The 21777-nt window shown below is 35.6% G+C and overlaps 1 protein-coding gene across 2 annotated transcripts in view; it reads right to left on the bottom strand.

Annotated features, from left to right (window-relative positions):
• Positions 1 to 670: 670 nt before the first annotated feature.
• The window catches only part of frem2a (FRAS1 related extracellular matrix 2a), a 142512-nt gene continuing 121405 nt past the window's right edge, over positions 671 to 21777 (bottom strand). The window contains exons 17-25 of one of the 2 annotated variants that reach the window (XM_087269524.1): positions 14350 to 14542; positions 12815 to 12919; positions 12158 to 12184; positions 9714 to 9838; positions 9448 to 9582; positions 6908 to 7034; positions 5206 to 5393; positions 2285 to 2431; positions 671 to 1603 (exon numbers count right to left, since the gene is read on the bottom strand). In XM_087269524.1, the coding sequence (XP_087125650.1) occupies positions 1106 to 1603; positions 2285 to 2431; positions 5206 to 5393; positions 6908 to 7034; positions 9448 to 9582; positions 9714 to 9838; positions 12158 to 12184; positions 12815 to 12919; positions 14350 to 14542 (1545 nt within the window). In that variant the 3' untranslated portion in view covers positions 671 to 1105. 2 annotated transcript variants of the gene reach the window in all.

Raw genomic sequence — 21777 nt, 5'->3', positions numbered from 1 at the left:
ATCCATTTTCTTTTGTCATAATATAATTTTCCAAATGTTACGTTTTCTCTCCCTATACACCTTATTAAATCGTAACAAACAATAATAATAACATGAATGATTATTATTGACATTTTTGTTGTTATTTTAAAATATTTTAAATTAATTATTAAATTATTTGGGTAGCACAATTGCCTCACAGCAAGAAAGTCGCTGATTTGAGCCTCGGTTGGGTCAGTAACATTTCTGTGTGGAGTTGTGTGGTATGTTCTCCCCATTCTAGCATGGGTTTCCTCTGTATATACGGCATATAGAGTACTGGGGTAAAGTTCTCAAATAACATCCTAAAATCAGATTTTTTAATGTGTTTTTTGAAGGTACATAAAGGCTATCCAGTGCGTTTTGAATTGCAGAACTCCTCTATTAAAAAAAAAACAAGTTCTGAAAGAGATCAAGCCTGAGAGAGGTAATAAAAAGTAACACAAACTTAACTCAAAAATAAGGTAGCGGATAACTTACTATAAAAAGTAATGAAGTAACTGAGTAACTTAATATTGTAATGGATTACTTTCAAAAGTAACTTTCCCCAACACTGTTAATAGCTAATATAAATTATGCTTTTTTGTATTTTTTAGGTTCAGCTCTCTTTTTTTTTTACTGAAATATTAAACTATTGGAAATAAAACCCAACTAAATAAAACGAATTACAACTCTGAAACAATAATAATAATTATTTTTTTTGTAACAAGTTGTGTAATTTTAAAATGAATGGAACTAAAATGTATTGACTTTAGATCCTGCCTCAGTATATGCATCCAATCCCAAAAAATGGAAGAATACATTTCTATCTGGTTTAGCTGAACCCCAGAGACTTCTGAACATTGGACAAACCTCAACAGCCCACATCTGGACAAGCAAACCTCAAAATCAGCACGTAAAACGAATATGGAGAGACTGGACGGTGACTTCTTTGGGTTGGTGATGAACTGGTGAAAAGTTGTGAGTTCTCCGTAAGCTAAAACCTGTCAGAGGCACTTGTTTATAACAAAAACAAAAAATACCCAACAAACGGATCCAATGTGTGACCAAGGAAAACGCCGCAGTCTCCACGAGCTCCATCAGTCCCTCAGACCTCTGAACTGTCCCCATTATCAAGACTGCTCCGCACAATGACCGGCTGCAGGCTGGGTGATACTCTTGGGGCCTTTTTAGCTGGCGTCCGCCTTGAGCGAACCACCAATGCTAATGCTACGAACACAAGAACGGTGAGCAGCAAACCCACGAGAGCTCCTGCCACCGTCACCGCTTCTTCTTCTGCCTGTCGTCCACTGAGTCCTCGTGGAGAAAGTCCATCCGCAAACAGCTCTTCTTCAGATCCAGTGCGGCGGCTGCGGTCCAGAGCGATGTGCATGATGTTGGTTCCTCGGTTGTTTTCGGGGCCGATCTGCTCAGCCAGTGTGGGAACGTCTCTGTTGGAGCGTCTGGAGCGTCTTCTTGACTCTTTGAGGTCTCCTGATGTTATCAAGTGCTGTTCGACACTTCGTTTGCCGATGCCACGTTTGGCGTTGTCTTTTGAACGCACAGTGTAGATGGTGTGAATGAACCACTCTCTCCCTACTGCCACCTACAGACAGGGAAAAAAGAGAAATTGAGCACAATTATTTATGTAAATTAATGTTACATTTTCACAAATTCAGATTAATGATGAACTAATTGTTTATTGTTAACCTTAGGTAATTGTTAAGCTTAATATTTCTAAACAGTTGTATAGTGGCACATTTGTAACCAACGTGAAAGGATGTGCAAATGACACTTAAAAAGTATTCGCAATCAAATTTTGTTTCTGTAAATAAAAGGCCTGTAGGATTGTAAATTGCTTGATAATTTAATAGAACCATTAAATGATTAAATGTAATGACTAATATACAATGTGTTATTATTAGCACTGTCTCAGACACACACACTCAGAGGCCATTCACTCAGAACGCTTCCATTGTGTTTCTGTGTAATCATGCATTTGCGTCTCGCATCTTTTGAAGCATCTCTGCATTTTTAGGATGTCATGTCACAAATATAAATATATTATGTCAACATCAATGTCAGTTCCAAAGCAGTGGACCAATCAGAAACACCTTCAGATGTGGGAAAATGCTTGACAATTGTCTGTTTACAGTGGCAAGTTGGTATGACACCTATTTTATTTGATGTTAAAATAGTGAAGAAGGTGTCTTTAAAAAAAGTTTCCATTTGGTGTATTTTCAATTAGAAAATTATAGTATATAGTAAAGCATGATGAGGACTGGACCTGGAAGAGGGGTGTAGAATGGAGTCTGAAGCCATCAGATCCAGGTTGTTTGACCAGAGAGAGGGCCGATGGGTCATCTACAGCCAGCAGAGCATTGAAGTCCACGTTCCCAAAACTTCTGGCCTGAGTTTCTGGCTGAGCTTTGTCCTAGAAGCAAGAATAAACCATTAGACAATATATATATATATATATATATATATATATATATATATATATATATATATATATATATATATATATATATATATATATATATATATATATATATATAAATGTATGTGTGTGTGTGTGTGTGTGTGTGTGTGTGTGTGTGTGTATGTATATATATGTACAGTTGAAGTCAGAATTATTAGCCCCCCTGTTAATTTTTTCCCCAATCTCTGTTTAGTGCAGAAAATATTTTTTTCAACACATTTCTAAACATAAAAAGTTTTAATAACTCATTTCTAAAACCTAATTTATTTTATCTTTGCCATGACGACAGTAAATAATATTTTACAAGATGTTTTTTAAGACACTTCTATACAGCTTAAAGTGACATTTAAATGCTTAACTATATTAATTAGGTTAACTAGGCAGGTTAAGATAATTAGGCAAGATATTGTATAATGATGGTTTGATGGTTTGCTTAAAGGGGCTAATAATTTTGTCCTTAAAATGTTTTTTATTATTTATATAAATTAAAAACTGCTTTTATTCTAGCCAAAATACAACAAATAAAACTTTCTCCAGAATAAAATAATAAAATATTATTTTAATAAAAAAATATTATCAGACATACTGTGAAAATTTCCTTACCCTGTTAAACATCATTTGGGAAAAAATAAATAAATAAATAAATAAATAAATAAAAATCAAAGGGGGGCTAATAATTCTGACTGCAACTGTATGTACAGTATATATATATATATATATATATATATATATATATATATATATATATATATATATATATATATATATATATATATATATTTACAGTGGTACAGAGAAAAAAACATCAACAGTAGCCAATAAATAACTTATTTAAACTTAAACCTAATAAAAAAGCTAATAGTTGAAGAAAAAAAAAATAGGGCTCTTTTCATTCAATACAGCCGTCACCAATTTCTTGTTTTTATTAGAAGTTGCACTATTTAGACTTGAACAGACCTGTTCTCTCTTCAGTGCTTATCATGACGAGATTTACAGTATTCTCAGCCAGTGACGTCACGTTCTAAACATTCGATCTGCATTCTCGTGAAGTTCAACAGTTCTCTCAGTTTTCTCCGTGTTGCTATTTGTACTCGACCAAGGTGAGTTCAATACCGATGGTACGAGTGGAGCCACGCCAATTTAATGAAGTGCGCTTCATGAAGCTTCACTCGGGCCCATCTGTGGTGTAGTTCTTCATAGTTTGCATAGGTAAACGCAACATTGCGAAGAATATTACGTGTTTGTTGCTCGAAATGTTTCAACATCAAACAACATTCCAGGTTTGGCAGAGTGATAACGCTACGCAGGACTTTGAGGACCCTCAGGGAAACACGGGACGCCGGTAGTGGGATCTGACGCCAGGGTATGGTAAGGTGGGAGCAGCAAGGCCCATTTTAAACTATCGTTTTAAATTATAGTTTACTATATTACTCAGCAGGGCTGTTGAGCAAAGAAGGCTTACTTTAGCTGGTCAAGCCAGCTGCGCTTCAGAACAACAAGGCAAAGCTAACCGCGGTTTATATTTATGAGTGAGCGTATTTTAATGGACTCACGGTTATCATCTCTGTAAGTTTATCTTTTAGATTGTTGTTTTTGCAGGTCAAACAGAATAAAGTATACTCTTTCTAAACACCTGTATTGTGTTTTTATTTGTCTTACAATCTACTTTAGTCATACAAAAATATCGACAGCTTATAATGTTTTGCATAATATAATGAATATAATAGAATAACAACAAATACATGTATACAAATTTTTATGTCATCACAACGTCCTAATTACATTTTTAATTATAAATCAAGCAGTTTTACATTCAAAAGTCACATTATAAATAATAATTATGTACAGTTCGTAAGTTTGAACTACAATAACACTTGTAAATACATAAAAAGTAAAAAAAAGTATTAATAATATTGTAATAATAGTTTAATATTTTTAACCTAATCTCTGATCAGTTCTAAAATTCTGCACACATTTAAATGTGACATTTGTAAAATAAAAAGGAAAAATCTTCTTCAAAATGATCTTGTTGTCCTTAGTATGAATGAAACAAACAATATAAGTCTTGAAATTGTATAAAAAGATGCTTATTATGCAGACATTTGATATTGAAGGATATTAGTTGATAGATGCTAAATGTATTTGGTAGGTTATACTTTCAATTCAACACTGGAAGTGTTAAAAGCCATTTTAATAAATGCTTTGTCAGAGCGTTTGTTGCAAAAACATGGTTTTGACCAGCAGGTGTCCCTAGCATGTGGCGCTTCGGAACAGTACATATTTTGAAAAAAAATTCACTCAAAAGTTTTGAAAAGCTTTCTTTCTCCTATCACTAATTACAACAGATATTAATATTCTAATTTTTTTTTAACAACTGAGCATTTAAATCCAGCAGAGGCACTTGTCAATGAATGTAGATAATACATTGATAATGGAGGGCTGTGTTGATAAATCACTGTGTACGCAATAGGCTCCAGTGTAATTTCAGATTTTGTGATTATAATGTGTATAAGGATTGCATCAGTAAACATCACAAAGAAATCCCTGTACTGAAATGGCTTGTTTTCCCTCACACTCCTCACAATTACTCATATTTTGATTTATATTTATTTTTAATGATAGTTTTTAGTTTAATAATATGTTTTCAGCTTCATTTCAGTTCATGGAATTATTGAATAACTAAGTTTAGTTGTATTTATCAGTAGCAACATTACTATCGTACTTACAATAATTTTGAATCGGTAGAGCAGAGACGGAGAGTCAGCAAGGCATCCAAACTCAGACTTGCTGGGGTTGTATTTAGGAACATATCCATCAGCTCCAGTGCACAGATACACCTTCTCAATGTTACAGTAGAAAGAGTCGCCCAAATTCTGTACCGGGTCCACCATCACACGTCCATAGATCACGTCACCTTGAGGAGAACAAGCTCAGTGTTGGAAACTGAGACAGCAAACATCTCTCACTGCAATTACATGACTATGACTTACTTGACTATGACAGATCTCACAACTCGTGTGGAAACATAGCTGAAACAAACTTACATTTTTGGAAATGTTGTTTGTGCAAGAGTGTTAATATGTGATTTCTAAGGTGTAATTTTGTTGGTTAAGGCAAGACACTGCAGGTAAATAGGGTAAACGAATCTGCAATAGTTATTCAATTCAATTCAAGTTTATTTTGTATTGCACTTTTCACAATAATTGTTTCAAAGCAGGAGTTGTATAACGGGCGGATATTATATATAAACATGGTACACCTGCAGATATACATTTCATATGGACCTATCAAAAAAGATGATGCCTGTGTGTACATGTTCAATGAAATGTATTAATGTATTGATTACATTAAGAACAGGAAAAAAATGTATTATTGGCACCCCTGAATTATTAGACTGCTTGTTTATTTTTTCCCAAATTTCTATTTAGCGGAGAGAAGATTTTCTCAACTCATTTAGAAACATAATAGTTTTAATAACAAGATTTATCTTTGCCATGATGACAGTAAATAATATTTGACTGGATATTTTTCAAGACACTTCTATACAGCTTAAAGTGACATTTAAAGACTTAACTAGGTTAATTAGGTTAACTTGGCAGGTTAGGGAAATTAGGCAAGTTATTGTATAACAGTGGTTTGTTTTGTAGATTATCGAGACAAAATATAGCTTAAAGGGGCTAATAATTTTGTCCCTAAAATGGTGTTTAAAAAACTTAAAAACTGCTTTTTTCCTAGCCGAAATAAAACAAATAAGACTTCTTCCAGAAGACAAAATATTATCAGACATACTGTGAAAATTTCCTTGCTCTATTAAACATAATTTGGAAAATATTTGAAAAAGAAGAAAAAACTTTAAGGGGGCTAATAATTCTGACTTCAACTGTTTATATATTTGAAGTTTTCTATTATGTAATGTTATGTTAAAATATGAAATTGAAACATAAATTTATTAAATCTGTGCTAATTTCAGCACAAAAAACAATCCAAACATTGAATGAAGTTAGGTTCAAAATTTTAATTGATTTTACAGAGAGAAATTTGGGTTTCTTTATTAATTAACTTTTACATTTAATTTTTTTTACATTTTTATGTAGAATAAATAGTTGTATATAACCAATGAGATTATTTATTATTAGTTGACAAACCAATTAATTAATTGGACCACTGAACATTTAAATAACAGAACATTTTTCTAGGTAAAAATGTAGATATAAATAAAACTGTAAAGTCTGTTTCATGTAAGACTGCTAAAATGGAGAAATAGGGCTTGCTGCAGAGGGAAAAACATGTATTTTACAGACACAACTTCATAAACTGCAACAAAAGAAACCCTTAAAAGTGTACTTTGGATTTTTCTTTAAAAAAAAACTTTTATGAAAAGCTTTAAAGCCCAAAATAGGTGTACAGTATGTGGTACATTAGACGTACCTTCAGAGAAAGCGGCGTCACTCTCCTGACCAAAGCCCATTGATCCATCTGACAGCCACAGCACTTTCTTAGACAGCAGGAACATCTGTGTGTTCAGACTGAACTCCACAGCCACAGGGTCACTCACCTGCAAACAGACAGCAATGATAATTCTGAAGAATTTCAGGTGTAAGCTCATGCAAATAACCAGTTTTATATTCATTCCATCATTTTCTTGTCGGCTTAGTCCCTTTATTAATCCGGGGTCGCCACAGCGGAAAGAACCGCCAACTTATCCAGCACGTTTTTACGCAGCGGATGCCCTTCCAGCTGCAACGCATCTCTGGGAAACATCCACACACACTCATTCACACACACACTCATACACTACGCACAATTAAGCCTACCCAATTCACCTGTAACACATGTCTTTGGACTGTGGGGGAAACCGGAGCACCCGGAGGAAACCCACGCGAACGCAGGGAGAACATGCAAACTCCACACAAAAACGCCAACTGAGCCGAGGCTCGAACCAGTGACCCAGCAACTTTCTTGCGGTGAGGTGACAGCACTACCTACTGCGCCACTGCGTCGTCACCAGTTTTATATATTTTATATAAATATGACAAATCTAAATGGTTCCTCTTTAGAGGTAAATATGCTGTTGCAGATCTGAAAGGTGAGTTTTTTGTTTATTTTAAAGTCTGTGTGAAACCTAAATTTAAAATGTTAATTTTGTACACTCACATTATTATTCTAAAAGGGTCATGAAACCTCCCTCTTTCGGTTCAAGTTCACTTTAGAATTAAAAAAAAAATGCTTCGAGATGGGCGTGGAGCGCTGCGAGCAGAGGGAGGAGTGGGCATGGTCAGCAGAGCAGGGGAGAAAGAGGCGAGCAAACAACTGTCAATGGGCTCACAAAATGAGAGACAAACCGTGAGGAGACGGATGATTTTACAGTTTACAAAGCTAACATGCAAAGAAATAAACAGTAAGTAATTGAATGCCCTGCTACATACCGTATGTTATTTATACTTTCATATCCACAATTTGTTATATCATTATAAAGATAATCATCTTTATATTAAATGAGGAGGACTTCTCTACTCCTCCATCCCTAGGTCTGAATGCAGACACAGTGCAGCAGGTCTCTTGTCCTATCTTTTCCAAACATTAACCCTGATAGTATCCTGGAGGATTTTAAACATGTATTAACACAGCAGCATGGCTATAGGCGACTGAATGGTAACAAACTCAACTGATAAAAGACAAAGTCTGCCATTCTCCAATTCTCGTACAGCTCTCCTGACAAAAATGCTTGTTACAAACTAACAGCTTTGCTGTATCAGCCTTAACAGAATCGTAGAGAAAAACATACAACAAACCCATTGGACCATGGAAACAATCACAAACGGCCCTTGTTGTGCATGGACGTGGTCTCACCCAGTCATTGCGTCTCACAGCTTGGCAGGTCTGCCTTGCCTTCGTAAAGCACGTGCTCTCATATATAATTAAGAAGCATGGTCTTTTCATAGGATAAGAAAACTCAGCTATGAATAATAATGAGAAACCGCCGCATCATCACTCCACTAGCAGATTCGCGCTACATCACCGATTTTGATCCTGCCTCAAACATTATTTTAAACCAGGAAGATGAAATTACCTGACGAAAGCTCAAAATTATCCAGTTTTCCCAATATTTAAAGTTAGAAGGTGCTAACATTGTCTTAACTGATCCTCAACACACACAAATCTGTTAAAATCTCAAAGAACGTACTCCAGGGTGTATTGAACCTTTCGGGTGAATATTTAATCTGAGCAAGTTAATCCCCAAAAAAATAAAATGGCTTGTTTTGGTAATCTTCAATGAAAGTCTGACCATTTGCTTCCACATTTGGAATGATGGTCTGTCTGTTGATGTCAACCTAAGGGCTTCCATAGCAATTGCTTATTAATACCTTCTCTTACTGTTTGCTATGAGGGAATGATGAGCAAAAGAAAGCCCCGCCCAACTGCTCAATATTCTGTTTCAATTGAAAGTACAGTACATCCTCAAAAAATAAATCTCAGCAACTTCCATTTCCATAAATAATTGTTCTGAGAGTAACTCTTGCTAACATGCCATTAAAATAATGGTTAATTAAAAAATATACAAACAATAAGAAACCATATAATCAGAACATTAAAATAAACCAAAAAAAAAAAAAAAAAAACTCTCAGATCTCCAAACAGACACTTTTTGGGATCCCGACACATTTCAATTGTTGTCTGCGCTATTTGGAGTGCATTTCCATATTTGCATCTGTTTTCAAATTGACAAAATTGTTTACTCAATTTGCTAGTGTTATGTCTGTTTGCATATGTTATCTTAACTTGCAGCGCGTTTGAGCACTTTCAGCCGCTGCAGTTTGTAAAAATATTAAGTTGTAACTGTCGTGTCTAACCGCTCGAGAACATGAAAATACTACACAGCTTTTGAATGCATTATGAGGCTAAAGTTAACATTGATTTGAGGATTTATTTAGCTTCTGCTTCAGTGAGAGAATAATTCATCAGTTTACCTGCTGGAAGCGGATATCGAGATCAAACGTGATGGCTTCTCTAGGGTTGCAGACTGGAGGAACTGTGAACTCCACATTCAGAGCAGCTGTACAGGGGATCAAGCTCACTGTGTACGTGCCAGAATAATCACGAACCTGTAGGACACATACACACATAAGTTTAACATTACTTTTTAACTTACAGCAGAGTCAAACTTGATGATCAAAACAAACGCAAAAACTGTACTTAAAATAAAAAAAAATTTGGAAAAAAGAGGTCAACTCACAGCGAAGTCTGAGATAAACATCCACTGCTGGACGGGTTGGCTGTAGGTCGGCTCCGTCCTGACTAGAGTGAGGTTGAAGGTCAAGCCTGGGTGATCTGCACTCATCACTGTAGACACTGTGGACGCTGGGTAAACAGGTGAGCGACAGAGAGTTAAGCAAATAAAAGACAGAAATAGAGTTGAAGACAGAATTATTAGGTCTCCTGTGAAATTGTAACTCTTTTTCAAATAAAAAAATATATATAGATCAAAGTGCTATGTTTAAAGGTGCCGTATACTGCATTGGTAGTTAAATTAGTCTCTGATATCTACATAGTAGATGTATGGCTTCAGAAAGTTCAAAAATCTCCTGAAACGGTTTTATAATATCATTCATTACTCCATAAAATACCAACAGCATCAGAAGGTCCACGATTGACCATACATGGTTTGTGTCATAAATATTAATGAGCTCCACTCATTAGTGTCGCTCTTACACACACACACACACCCACACACCCACACACACACACACACACACACACACACACACACACACACACACACACACACACACTCACACACTCACACACACACACACACACACACACACACACACACACACACACACACACACACACACACAAACACACCGAGCAGGATGTATGCTGAACACAGACAAATATAAACCCAATCAGAGTCCAGATCTGTTGTGGATAAAGGCTAACTTATAATTAAACTTGACAAAAGAGAGTGATAAAGATGTATAGCGTTGTATTTTTAAGCTATAAATGCTGTAGAATTATCAACCTACGTCACACATGACGTCACACAGGACGTCACACAGGTCCCGATTGCAAAAAGAAATCGGCTGGAATAGCAAACATATCGTGTTGTGCGGTAGGATGCTAAATTGCTTTTAATTCCAACCGCAGACGTCTTTGGCTAAACGAGAGTTGAATTAAGTGACGACCTAATTAAAAATGCTGGATTGTGGTGTGGTTTACTGTCAGAATGCAGTTGTTTTGCTTGTTGATGATTACCCAGGCCTATTATAGTCCCGTCTTTTCCCCTTGTCTTTGGCTAGGCAGAACCTCGGTTTTTAGCACTACATCGTTTTGAATCGAGTAATCGGAACATTAATACTTGACCACACAGAACAAAACTGTTGGTATTCAATGAATCATAGGCCTTTAACTTCTCTCTAGTTGAAACACTTGGAGCTTCAATGAGATTGTATATATGGGGTTGGATGCTTGGCCATTCATTGGGACGGTGCTATCACAAATGCATTTCGCGTCCTGAGGCCAGTTTGAACTTGCCTCATGCTGTCGTGACCCAGTAATGCACAGTAAACCAATTGGCGCTCATGTTTTCAAAATAAAAGTTCCAAATACATAGTAAGTGAAATGTACACTTAAAAATAACTAAGGGAGAAAATCATTGTTGTCTCAGTAGAAATCGTTGTTGCTTATCAAACGCAGCATGAGGCGTGCATCTCAGAGCTTTTTTCATGATCTCAGAGCTTAGTGACATGGCTACTGGTCAGGTCTGGATAAACAACCCAAATTAGGCATACATGCAAATGCAGAGGGCATGGCCTGTGAGTCTCTTCACAGTTTGTTTTCAATTCAATTAAATTTACCTTTATTTGTATGGTGCTTTCACAATGTAGATTGTGTCAAAGCAGCTTCACATAAAAAAAATCATAGTAAATTGAAACTGTGTAGTTCAGTTCAGTTTAGTTCAGTTCAGTGTGGTTTAGTAATCACTACTGAGAGTACAAACACTGAAGAGCAAATCCATTGATGCGTAGCTCTAAAAGATCATGAACCATGCAAGTCAGTGGCGACAGCGGCAAGGAAAAAAAACCTTCACCAATTGGCGAAAGTGAAGAAAAAAAACCTAGAGAGACACCAGACTCGGTTGGGCACGACCATATCCATTTCTCCGCTGGCCAAACTTTTGTCTTCCGATTGGTCCGTTGTCATACACGCATAGAATTTACATGAAAATTCTCATTTGTAAGTCGCTTTGGATAAAAGCGTCTGCTAAATGACTAAATGTAAATGTAAATGAAAATAAGGAAAAAGAGGTGTCTGAAGCTCACAGTATGCCTATTTCCATATAATTGATCTTTTATTATTCTACTATACCTTGGTATACCCAGATTTTCATTATAGGGTACCTTTAATGGAATTAATATTATAATATTAATATTTTCAACACATAACACTTTTTATAACTAATTTCAAACAGCAATTTTTATGTCTTTACCTACATTTTCTTTAAATTATTTTTTATTCAAGCCAAACTTTAGGGAATAAGACTTTCTCCAGAATATATATTAGGAAATACAGCTGAAAATATCCTTGTTAAAAAAACAAATTACATTACACAGGAGGGCTAATTTAAATATATATTTTCCATATTCTATTAAAGAGAGACATGATCTTTCAATTTACCTGTAGTTTTCAGACTCCTCAAATTTGCTGTTGGAAACAAGACAGTATATTTTAGAGCATAACAATAGTTTAGTAATAGACTATAATCAAAGAGACAGTTCACTCAAAAATTAAAATCTCCTGTTAATTTAATCCGTATTTTTCTTTGTCATTCTTTTTGTCTTCAGCAGAACATTAAAGAAGATATTTGTCTGAAATTGTGGTCCTTGGTGATAATAAAAAATTGTGGTCCTTGGTGATTTATAAAATGCAAGTATATAGGCACTGATGCTTTGATTAAACCATGTACAGCCAAAGCAAAACATATTAATATAAAAGCAATAATACTGTAAATAAAGCTTCTTGGACAAACCAATTGTTTCACTTCATGAGTCGTCAATGTATCATCAGCAGCCAATGGTATTAATTTAGCGTTGCCTTTTTTGTCTCTTAAAGTGCAGTAGCCAATGACCTACATGTTATGAATTGCCAAGGATCATGTTTTCAGTTAAAAATCTTTATTGTTCAACTGAGTCACCTACATCTTCAATGGCTTGAGCAAATTAACAGCAAAGTTTCACTTTAGGGTTCTCATGACATAAAATATAAAATGACAGTCCACAAAATTAATAAGATGTAATTTCAGGAAGACATTTAGAGGGAAATGCCAGAACTTACCAGGATGCCCCACTACAAATAAACCCCTAAAGCGGGCCTCTGTGCGGAAGTTGACCACGAGTCTCCCCTGCTCGTTAATCCTCATGCTGGTGGGATATAAAGCTCCTGTAGAGAAAACATTGGTTAATTTTATTATCATAATTAGAAATATAGTACGACTTGATACTTGATTCTGCTACTGGCCAGTACACCTTGTACTATTTCTTTATTCCCCCACATGTGACATCTGTAGAATAATGAAAAATTATGACTTTTGGTAGAGATGTGCTCACATTTTCATGATGGACCAATATTACAAGATAAACAAGAGCTAAGCCTCCCTCACTATATAATAATAATAATAATAATAATAATAAACAATAATATCAATTATTTTGATTATATTTAAAGGAAAATGTTGAGCTTTCTGTTGCCAGAACATAGTACTGATTTCATACATTGATCTCAAGACAGCCAATAAATAAATAAATAAATGATATAGTACTCAAATTACTATTTTATTTATAATATTTACTATTATTTTATTTATTTATTTATTTTTTATTAGAAAGTATGACTTTGAGTGTCTGGAAAAGTGTTCTTAGTGTATTCATTACAGGAATGCATTAGCTAACTTGAATAAACAAAATAAATAAAATAGCTTTAAACCATTTATTATTATTTATTGAAGTTTATTAATGTCAGTAAAGTACATAATTGGTCATGTTTGTTTAATTTATTTGATTGCACTATTGTTATCATTATTAGTACTATTATTAATTGAGTTATTTTATTGTAGCAGTTGTAACTTTATATTATATTATATTATATTATATTATATTATATTATATTATATTATATTATATTATATTATATTATTATAGTATATATCTAAACACTACAGGTTAAGCTACTTTTGCTCACCAAGGCTACATTTGTTTGTTCAAAATACAATAAAAAGTAATATTGTAAAATGTCACTATAATTCAAAAATAAAAAGTTCACATTTTTAAAAACGTAATATATTTTTTGCATTATCATTACAACAGTTGCAATGCATCACATGGTCCTTCATATGTAGTTGTGCGGCTTAGTATTTTATTCTTAACAGCAACACATTTTTTGGATTTTTAAAATTACTATCAAGTTCAAAATAACATCACATATTTCAAACTGAAATCTTTTATGACACTATAAAGGTCTTCTCTGTCTCTTTAATACACAGGTGTCAAATCCTAGATCCACACAGTTCAGCTTTAACCCTAATTTTACACACCTGAACAGACTAATTGAGTCCTTTAGGTTTGTTTTAAAACTCCAGGTAAGTGTGCTGAAACAGGGTTGAAACTAAACTGCAGAGCTGCGACCTCCAGGAACTGAGTTTGACATCCCTGCTTTAATACGCCATTGTTAGTAAATTGTAATTGCAATTAAACACTAAAAAACAATTATTGGCCGCCAACCAATTGAATAACAGCGCATAAAAATGTCCAGAATCTAAATGCTAAGACTTGAGATAATGCAAACTAAACTTGTTTCTGAAACTCATGACTTGCCTTGTAGATCAGCCTGTGTTTGGCTGCCGACTCCGTCCTTCCACAAGATGGCAGTGTCATAAACAAAGGTGAGCCGGAGCTCGGAGTGCAGGTCGAAATGCTGCCAGCCTCCAGCACCCACAGGGGAATGAAACACGTATGAGACGTGAAGAGGAACACGCAGGGTCACGTATGACTGCACCAGGTTCAGCACCTGCCACAACACATTCACAACACACAGACTGAGGAAAAACACTTTTAACAAGCCCACTTCTCCACTAGAGGCTGCTATCAGTCATATTGTCAAGTTTGATCACAATCTAAAAGAATCATTTCCTATTTGAATGTGTTTAGGTTTATTACTGTGATTGATGGTTTAGTTTACCATCATCCTTCAGAATCCATTCTAATATGATTTGCTACTCATCAAAACTTATTATTATTATTATTATTATTATTATTATTATTATTAAATTATTATTATTTTTATTATTATTCATTCATTCATTTTCTTTTTGGCTTAGTCCCTTGATTAATCAGAGTTGCCACAGCGGAATGAACCGCCAACTCTTTATCCAGCATATGTTTTAAAAAGCGGATGCCCTTCCAGCCACAACCCATCGCTGTGAAACATCCATACGCACTCATTCACACACATACAATAAAGACAATTTTGCTTACCCAATTCACCTATAGTGCATGTGTTTGGACTGTGGGGGAAACCAGAGCACCTGGAGGAAACCCACATGGAGAACATGCAAACTCTATACAGAAATGCCAACAGACCCAGCCGAGGCTCAAACCAGTGACCTTCTTGCTATGAGGTGATCGTGCTACCCACTGAGCCACCGTGATGCCCTATTATTATTATTATTATTATTATTATTATTAAGCTGCTTTTACACAATCTACATTGTAAAAGCACTATAGAAATAAAGATGAATTTAATTATTATCAGCATGGTTATCGCTTTATTATCACCAATTCACCATTTTCACGCAACTGGTGGGGACTGGGTGTACTGCAGCCCAAGCGGTAAACTGCTGCAGTCATTGTAAGACTGATTAACTAATTCAGATCTTTTGTACATTTAGGCTGCATTTTCAAGTGACATAATTCTGATTTGTTTCTGTCATGTGGCACAGATCAGATATGGCTCATGTACGGGTAAGCAGGAACAAAAATCACATGGATTTCGATTTTCTCAAATCAGATTCAGGCTTTGTTCATACGTGGGAATTTATCCGATATGAAGCAGATCGTTGTTCTCGTGCTTGCAGTGTAATCAGGTAGATTGAATTTTCACATGCATCATTAAAAACCATAGTGATTAGGGTTATATTGTCATGTAGCATAAGTATTTAAGCATGTTAACGAGAGAGAGAGAGAGAGAGAGAGAGAGAGAGAGAGAGAGAGAAGTGAAACTTCTGCCAAGTAACAATGTAGGCTAGACTAAAACTGTTGCATACATCACATGCATAAATGACACCATGGATATGACTTTAAGATTCCTACTGGTTTAAAAAATACTAGATTAAAAGAAGATGGCCAAATGAGATCTTTTCTGTCATTCCTAGAGTAAAACAACTTGTCAAAAAGAATTTTGCGAACCCTGTGAACAGATTCAATACAGAAATGGAGAAAAGATGTCAGTCAGCGCCCGCTATTTTTTTCTTGCTCATTGTGCCTTTTGCCATGTGCCGTGTAAATACAGACAATCGGACTCAAGTCACTTTTAAAAGATGATGTAAGTGGGTCATCAAAAAAATCAGATACAGCCACAAAATCGGAATTGACCATCAAGATCTGAAGTATAAATGCAGCCATAGATAAATATTGATACTTGGCGCCAGAGTATCGATGATGTATTGTGGCCGGAAATATCACAATATATCAGCATATTGATATTTTGTCCCACCCCTATATATATATATGTATTTTTTTGTTGTCAGTGCACTTTTATTATGTGTTTTCTAATTCCTGTTGTTACTAACACTCGCAAAACACAGGAGGTGCGCTGCAGGCGTAATCCTCACAACCTTCGTTCAATACATGTATCTACTATTTCACAACTCTCTCTCTCCGTGGGCCTCTGGAATTGTCAATCAGCTGTTAACAAGGCTGATTTTATTACCTCCATAGCTACATATTCTGACTATAATCTCATGGCTCTAACTGAGACCTGGTTGAGGCCGGAGGACACTGCTACACATGCTACTCTTTCTGCTAATTTCTCTTTTTCCCACACTCCTCGTCAGACAGGGAGAGGGGGTGGGACTGGACTACTAATTTCCAAAGAATGGAAATTTACTCTGATACCGTCCCTGCCAACAATCAGCTCCTTTGAATTCCATGCAGTCACCATTATCCACCCCTTCTACATAAATGTGGTTGTCATCTACCGCCCACCAGGTAAATTAGGTCACTTCCTAGATGAACTGGATGTTCTTCTCTCATCTTTTTCTAATTTTGCCACTCCCTTATTGGTGCTAGGTGACTTCAACATTTACATTGACAAACCGCAAGCTGCAGACTTTCAGACTCTGCTTGCCTCTTTTGACCTAAAAAGAGCACCTACTTCTGCTACCCACAAATCAGGTAATCAGCTAGACCTTATTTACACACGACACTGCTTCACTGATCAAACAATAGTAACTCCACTACAAATATCTGATCATTTCCTTCTGTCTCTCAACATCCACATTACTCCTGAGCCGCCACACACTCCAACACTGGTTACCTTTCGCAGAAACCTACGATCTCTCTCACCCAATAGACTATCCACCATTGTTTCAGACTCTCTTCCTCCATCTCGCAAACTCACTGCACTTGATTCGAACAGTGCCACTAATACACTCTGCTCCACACTAGCATCATGTCTAGACCGATTATGTCCTCTTGCATCCAGGCCAGCCCGTGCCAGTCCTCCTGCACCCTGGCTCTCGGATGCTCTCCGTGAGCATCGCTCAAAACTTCGGGCTGCAGAGAGAATTTGGCGGAAAACTAAAAATCCTGCACATCTCTTAACATACCAAACTCTTCTGTCCTCTTTCTCAGCTGAGGTTACTTCTGCAAAGCAGACGTATTACCGTCTGAAAATCAACAATGCCACTAATCCTCGCCTACTTTTTAAAACATTTTCCTCCCTCCTCTATCCTCCTCCTCCACCCGCATCCTCCACACTTACTACTGATGACTTTGCTACATTCTTCTGCACCAAAACTGCAAAAATCAGTGCTCAATTTGCTGCACCTACAACAAACACGCAAGATACAACACCAACACCACACACACTCACCTCTTTTTCTCAGCTCTCTGAGTCTGAGGTGTCCAAACTTGTGCTATCTAGCCATGCAACCACCTGTCCACTCGATCCCATTCCCTCTCATCTCTTGCAAGCCATCTCTCCTGCAGTCATACCAACACTGACTCACATAATTAACACATCTCTTGACTCTGGTTTATTCCCCACTACATTTAAGCAGGCTAGGGTAACCCCACTGCTAAAGAAACCCAACCTGGACCATACGCTACTTGAAAACTACAGACCAGTATCCCTGCTTCCATTCATGGCTAAGATTCTGGAGAAAGTAGTGTTCAATCAAGTCCTGGACTTTCTTACTCAAAACAATCTCATGGACAACAAGCAATCCGGCTTTAAGAAAGGCCACTCAACTGAGACTGCCCTGCTCTCGGTCGTGGAGGATCTCAGACTGGCTAACGCTCACGCTCAATCTGCCCAGTTGGTGGAATGAACTCCCTAACTGCATCAGAACAGCAGAGTCACTCGCTATTTTCAAGAAACGACTAAAAACTCAACTATTTAGTCTCCACTTCACTTCCTAAGCTGCAATTGCCTCTTTGAATATCACACTAATTGTACAAAAAAAAAAAAAAAAAAAAAAAAAAACTACTAACACTTCCCTTCTTAGACTTTACAGACCTGAAACTTGCCTTTAGTACTTATTCATTGTTGCTCTTAGTTGTGTAAATTGCTTCCTTGTCCTCATTTGTAAGTCGCTTTGGATAAAAGCGTCTGCTAAATGACTAAATGTCTAAATGTAAATATATATATATATATATATATATATATATATATATATATATATATATATATATATATATATATATATATATATATATATATATATATAATTTAATTAGCTGAATTTCAGATTTGTGATTATTTGATTTATTTGTTTTCTATTGTTTGATCGTTTTCATGGCCTGTAGATCTAGTAGTGTTCTGAATAAAACCTAATACTAAAACAAAAATGAAAACTAAAATAAAACTAAAAGTTAATCATCAATAAGCAAGGATGTATTTGTCAGAGATGAAGATTAGCTGTCCTGAAGCACTGAACTGAAACATTTGCAAATTTACATAGTCAATAAAAAAAAAACAGGCTACAAAAATGTGCTCATCAGTAATGAGGCCGGTCTGAACACCTGCTGGACTGGGTTTAATCAAGACAAAAAAATCCCCAAGAAACATTGTCAAATTCCCATCCTGAGGGGCAGAAGAGCCTGGCATTTCATATTCAGCATCCTCAGCGTGATCTGACTGCGTCCTTTAGAGCAATCCGTTTGAATTCACGTCTCGTTTTAGGGAGTTATTGCAGATTTGAAGGCTTGTTTTTTTGTAACGCCACAGATCATTCCGACATTTAGATGCGAGATTAGAAAAGGGGAGGCATTTAAGCAAGACCACAGATTCTGAAATGAAATGAATAAATACAAAAGCTCAGCGGGTTACGGTGAAGTCAATCTCTTGTGCTGAGAACAATGAAGAGTGTGGCAGAAATAAAACCTGCGGAGAGCTACGGCTGTGCATAATAATAGATGAAAACAAAAACGGAAACTGTATGGAGACGTTCATTCGTGGAGAGATGTTCATCGAGTTTGATGAAACTTGAATGTTTTGCTTAAACATGGTAATCCGGCACAGTTATTATCATAATTATCTACACACAATTAACCCAGTAAGATGTCTTTTATCTGTGGCATATTTTGCTCCTAAACTTTGAATTTTTTTAACATTGTATTTTGTTACTATATGAAATTATGATAAACTTTGGATTCAATCGTTATTTTTCTTCAGCTTAGTCTCTTTATTTATCAGGGGTCGCCACAGTGGACTGAACCGCCAACTATTCCAGCTTATGAACCAGCGACCTTCTTGCTGTGAGGCAACAGTGCTTCTAAAACTTTGGATTTCCAGTCGTATCCTTTATATTTGTATAAAAATTGAAAATTTTATAATATAAATATTTTAATAATCTTATCTAAATATAAAATATAAATTATTTAAATATTAATAAACACAAAAAAAAAATTATCATTCATTTTCTTTTAGGCTTAGACCCTTTATTAATCCGGGTTTGCCACAGCGGAATGAATCGCCAACTTATCCAGCATATGTTTTACGAAGCGGATGCCCTTCCAGCTGCAACCCATCTCTGGGAAACATCCATACACATTCATTCACACTCATACACAATTTAGACTACTCAATTCACCTGTACCACATGTCTTTGGACAGTGGGGGAAAACGGAGAACCTGGAGGAAACCCACGCGAACGTGAGGAGAACATGCAAACTCTACTCAGAAACACCAACTGACCCAGCAGAGGCTTGAACCAGCAACCTTCTTGCTGTGAGGCGACAGCACTACCTACTGTACCACCGCATTACCCAACATAAAAAATATAAGGAATAATTATATTTAAATGAGTTCCTTATATATTATAACTTTCAGCATTACTTAAAAATCAAGATCTAATGTATCACATGAATCTTTTTTGATTGATTGTCTTTTTGCACCATTCTGTGCAATACTTTTTATCAAATAACTTTTTTATAGTGTCAAATGTGGCATTTTGTTTGGGAAACTGCACTGTTATTCAAATGAGAACTGACGTAAGAATCACAGTTATTCTGGTATATATTCATCAGGTTTATTACTGCATACAATAATTCTCTAAATTTTGGGATTTTAAAATATTTTGCAATGTTTTTTAAACAAAGGCTCTGTTTAATGTCACAATGCTGAATAAATATTTATTTAGTGATTATTATTTAATGTGCTACAATTATTGTTACAAGTAATACATATTATTATTATTATTAAATATTATATTGTAAATATATTACTACCAGGGCTTGACATTAACTTTTTTTCACCAGTGACTAAGGCTAGTAGTTTTTTCACATTACATGTCACTCACCATTTTCACCAGCCACAAGTTTGGTGTTAGGAAAATATATTTTATATGCATAAAATTAGACTTTGGCAAAAATCACTTGATCTGGATTTAGTGTTATTTCCACACCCTCCCCATTCAATTCACTTTTTGTGTGTTGTGTATGAGCTTGCTCAATGAGCATGAGCAAATGGGTTGTGCTTTTATAGTGTCGCATTGCAATTAGTTTTTACTTTACATGATTTTTCAGGGCTCAACACCAAGGATTTACAAAATATTTCTCTGGCCACAAAAAAAAAAAAAAAAAAAAAAAAAACATTCTTAGCCCAAAATAACTGTAAGCAAAAGAAAGCAGGTGAAAAACATACAATGTGTGATAATGAAAGGATAATCATGTGAAAGGTTAAAACTAAAGCTACCTGCTGCATGCAAAAAAAAAAAAAAACTTTATAAAATCTGAAGCTCTTGAAAGCAACATGACTGTGGATGCATAATCGCTGCTTTTTTCCAGTCTATTTAAAAGAGAACTGATCGAACCAGTTATTTTTCCAGGCACGAATGTTTGATGTAATCAATTAATTTTCTTCTTCTTATTATTATTTTTATGGTAACACTTTACAATAACTTTGTTGGAGACCCTTACAACCAAAATATGACCCTATTTCATGTATAATATGGGCTCTTTAATAAAAACAAACTTTGATAAGCAAGATTTGCTCACCTGTCAGGTGTTGAATGTGTATTTAGATAAAACTCAGTTGTTTGACCACAATTTGTTATTATTGTTCATTTATTCGTTAGCTGGAAATTAGAACTGAATTTAGAACTAATTTTTAAACAAACCTTAACAAACGAAATTAATTATGTAGGCTAATGGATGTCTGTGCGTACAACACGTTTCCTTTTCCACTAAAAAGAGTGAAAGTGAAAGTAAAGAACGAAGAGGCTCTTCTCTCATTCTCGCGCTGCAGATGCTCTGTTTTCTTGCTAGTGAAGCCATGGTAATAGCAAATGCGCCAAGGCGCAACACAACTAACTCCTAAAGGAAATGGGAGATGAGACTCTGATTGGTTTATTCTTAAAACACATCTATAACCCATTAAAAGAGTAAGCTCAACCCTGTTAGATCATGTGCCAATGCACAGAGCGGATTTTTCCATCCTTAAAATAGCAAACGTGAAACGCCCTTAATGGTTTTGCGCCCTGCACTTTGGACTTTGCGCCTAAATCGTTAAAATAGAGCCCT

The sequence above is a fragment of the Danio rerio genome, chromosome 10, assembly GCF_052040795.2.
Source record: "Danio rerio strain M-AB ecotype USA chromosome 10, GRCz13ab, whole genome shotgun sequence".
Taxonomy (NCBI): Eukaryota; Metazoa; Chordata; class Actinopteri; order Cypriniformes; family Danionidae; genus Danio; species Danio rerio.
This window is presented reverse-complemented; position numbering and strand designations above follow the sequence as displayed.